The following is a 4,298-nucleotide window of genomic DNA, read 5'->3' on the forward strand; positions in this document are numbered from 1 at the left end:
TGAGGAGGGAGTTGTTGGGGCATTTCCCCAGCACATGTGCTGGTGTTTCCGGCTCTCTGTTGCATTAAAAAAAAAATAAATGAAAAGTAGTTTTTGTTTTCTATGTATCGCTACCAATCCTGTTGATTGCTTCTATCAATTTTTCTTGAGCTGAATTCCAAAATAAAATTCATCAAAGTGAATTTTTTAAATTCAAGTCTTTTTAAACTGTCTCTGAAGCAACAGAGATTAATTTTGCAACACTAAAAATTGAATAATGGAACATTTGCCTATAGATATAGTTTTATTAATTAAAAAAAAACTCATTTTGGAATATTAATATGTACCATAAGTAAAATGCATATTTATATAAGCACTTAAAATTTTAATTATTTTAGTAGTAGCAATCCTTTAGCTATCCATGGAGCAGAGGGCTGTTGCTCTTTAGTGTCGTCTAGATCGGTTTATTCCTTCATCACCAATGCCTTCCACATGTTTATAGGTCACCTTTGCTACTGAGAACCATGAGTATTCCAGTCAAGTGCATGTTTCTCGAAAGCACTGTCTGTCTTCCTCAAAGTGTGGCCAATTCACTTAAATTTCCTGATTTTTTTATCTATTGGCTTGATGTTAGTGTGCAGTCTTGATTCTTTATTGGAAATGATTTAAGGCCAGTGGATGTAGTATTTATTTATTTATTGCTATTTACTGTACATTATAATACATTTAGTAAATCTGATCTAAGTTAAATTGGAGTGTTACAGGTGTGTAGAGAAACTACCCATTGGTAGCACTCTAATGACATTTTAAATTAGCTGGTCTCGTGGCCATCTTCTTTTCAGGCGCCTCGGAGGATTGTCAGGAATGGAAGAGGATGCAAGATTAGAAACTAGGGGGTTTGAGAGGTTAGAGAGTTTATAATGGAAGGAGTGATATCTGGTTCGGGCTAGATCGGTTACATAGGGAACATTAAGGTCTTTATGTATGATTTTATTTGTAACAAAGTAAGGAGCATTGAGGATTTTACGAAGGATTTTGGATTATAAGGATTGAATATGAAAGGAATTCGAAGGTTTAGTAGAGCTCCAAAACTCAACTCCATATGTCCAGATTGGCCTTATTATTGTCATGTAGATCAGTCTTTTGTAATGTGTTGGAAGTTTAGACTGTTTTTCCAGTAAGTGCTGTAATAGTCGAAATCGACGTGCAGTTTCCTGCAAGTCTTTTCAGTCTTGTGTGAGGATTCCAGGTTAATCGTTTTTCCAAATGTAGTCCAAGGTAGCGGATCTGTTCGACAGGGGTAAGAGTAACATCATTAAATGAAACTGTAGGGCAGTCAGTAGGTTTTACGATGAAGGGTAAAGGTGATTTGATGGGATTTGTTGGAATTTATCTTAATCCTCCAATTATGACACCATTCTTCGAGGGCTGTGATATGGTGGGTGATATTTATGAACGAATACTTTGTGTTTTTTCCATATTTTTTTTAGTGACCCTCCGAGATTTGGATGCATATAACAGTACATAATTATATTAATTTCAATATATTTTATAATGATTAAAATGAACAGTGAAAAGTTTTTACTTAAATCAGAAATAAAATTAATAAATTAAATATGGTATGGACAGAGCCATTGTGAAAATATCTCTGTGCATCAATATGATCTAAAATTTCTTCATCAAGGATTGAATTAAATGTATTATAAGCAAATACTGGGGAACTTGTATATTTGTGATTACCAGATCATTCCTTCATATTATTTGCTGTAAATTATAGTACAATAAACTTAAAATGATTATTGAATATTGGTGGTGAGTAGTGTACTTTTTAACCATAGTTATAATAATAGATAATATTGGTTAATAGTGTAAGTTTTACTGAAGTGGTCAATAGTGTGGTGGATTAATGTCAATTCTTGAATATCCTTGCACAGGTTTGATATTGATATTAATATGTAAGTGGAATATCAAAGTACCTACCTCACTCATCCCAGAGAAATTAATTAATTATACTAGTGCTCCTTTCAAAATCATTATTGTTCTTGAGGCTTATATTTTTTTTCATAACAAAAAAAGAAATAATAACTCTTATATAAACAATTGTTAGTTGTTTCAACGATCAGAAGAGAAGTCATTCTGCTGCTGTCTGTATTTTATTTTTTTAAATAAACTTATATAACTTTTTTAAGGTGGTTGTGTTAGATGCTAGATTGTTCTGACTCCAATTGAGTATTTGAAGTACTCTATACAAGAAGGCCTCTACAATGCGTGTTCATATTGGTTATGTAGCTGGTTTCATAATAAATTCCCAAAAATAGCACTAGAATGTACTGAAGCTCTAGTATAACATTACTAACTGCCTCATATGGAAGAGAATTCCCTAAAGGGGAAATTCCCTATAAGTTCCTCCATTTTCTGCTTAATCAATTCTCAGGGCTTTTAAACGCCATGGAGAGAAAATACGTGTAAGATGTTTACTTCTAGTGGATCAGATTCTATTGTTATCTTTATTAATTCAAATAGTACATTTATGAATATTACAATATATTACATGTTTATTAATTTATACTATCAAGGTATTTACAAGAAATATACATTTCAATAAATGATGGTTGCCTGTGGACTGTAGTATTTCTCTTGCAGCAGCTAGATAGGGACACGTCAGTATGTATGTTAACTTAAGAAGTAACCAACAGATAATAGCATGTTCACTACAATGCTTAAATATCAAATTACATAATTTTATATGTTATATTTTATTGTAAGTGACAATATTTCCTTGTTTTTAGGGAATTAAAAGCGAGGAAGAATGCTGCACATAACAAATCTTCCTTCAATGTTCAAGACTACGTAAGAGAGCACACACAGAAAGCTTCTTGTGCAGCATGCAGCTCATAGAAAACTGATCAATAGTCATGCCTTATGTAAGATTGCAACTTAACATGACACAAGCAAACTACACTTCACGATTCTCGACTGCCAATATACACAAGAAAAAAAATCAAAATAATAATATGCTTTGGCTCATATTTTTTATGATAGTAAAGTTAGTTTTCTATGAGTACTGTAATATTTCTGGCTGTTTTTCATCTTACAGCATAGAATTAAATAGTTTTGAATTTTAAATAGATTTCGAATATTTTGGACCATTGTAAGTATTCAAAAAGAAAAAAAAATACACAAAATTTCTTGAAACAAAGGTGATAATAAATTACAAGTATTTCATACCTTGTGAGTTTGAAAAAAGGCTATCGACAATATTTTGTTAAAAGGAATTACCTTAAGTTGATGATGTAGAATATATGTTTTATTTTTAAGTAACAGAAAATATTTATTAAATCTATATCGATGTACATTATTGGCATAAATTACTTTTTCACACGATGTATTCTTATATTTAGAATATTTTTATTATGTGAAGAAATTTTATGAATAGTGAAAATGTAGTACTCCTAATAATTTCTTGACCCTGTATCGCTTATGAACCTTTACGCAAATATGTATTTAAATGAACTGTCAATTTATCTACGAGCTTTTGCTGTAAGTTTGGCATATCTAAATGTATTTAATGTTGTGCTATCAAAAAGACAGAGTATTTATGGATGTTAAAATTGATGTTAAATTTAAAATATTTTAGTCGTATAAAGATAATAAATTAAAATAAGAGAAGTATTGTTGTAAAATTGAATTGATGCAATATGTTCAAATTTCATATAAATATACGAGCTATAATTCAAATATTAAAAGATATTTGGGCAATCAATCATCATCTCATAATTTGGGTTTAGCTCAAATATATGAAATAATTTAGGTAAGCATTTTGAATAATTCAAAGTAAACAACTGTTCAATGAAAAATTTAATTATTTTATTTATTTTTCTGAAAAGTAATTTCACGATATGAAATTAATTTAAGTTAATTTTTCTTTTCTATTTTACTTTTAATTTTTTAAAGATTCGTTTTTATGGTTACTTTTTTTTTATCTGTATATCACTGAGTAGTCTATCTCTAGCCATTTGGAAACTAACCAGGGATTCGACCCTGTAATGTTAGGCTTAGAGTTATATTCCCATCATTTGACTATATCTTCTATCTTCAAAATGAATAAATTATTTTTAATACTCACTATAAAACAATTGAATTTGTTAAATTTAGCATATCACCAAAAGATATATTTTAAAGAGACGTTATTTTCTAATTAAACATTGACTTTATAATACAATAAAAATTGACAACATATCTTGAATTCTTATTTTATATTTAGGGTAGTATAAATGTACACTGAGAAACAAAAGGAACCTCTCTTATTATTTGTTATA

General features: G+C 29.7%; 1 protein-coding gene across 1 annotated transcript in view; it reads left to right on the forward strand.

Moving 5' to 3' along the window:
* The window catches only part of LOC106689758 (ras-related protein Rab-37), a gene marked incomplete at its 5' end in the record, with an annotated part of 31,689 nt that extends 27,397 nt beyond the window's left edge, over nt 1-4,292 (forward strand). Inside the window, 1 exon segment of the mRNA XM_067052905.1 lies at nt 2,769-4,292. Coding sequence (XP_066909006.1) covers nt 2,769-2,877 — 109 coding nt within the window. The 3' untranslated portion in view covers nt 2,878-4,292.
* Nucleotides 4,293-4,298: the final 6 nt, after the last annotated feature.

Source organism: Halyomorpha halys, unplaced genomic scaffold (genome assembly GCF_000696795.3).
Source record: "Halyomorpha halys isolate HHAL.00 unplaced genomic scaffold, Hhal_1.1 Scaffold1457.1, whole genome shotgun sequence".
NCBI classification, from domain to species: domain Eukaryota; kingdom Metazoa; phylum Arthropoda; class Insecta; order Hemiptera; family Pentatomidae; genus Halyomorpha; species Halyomorpha halys.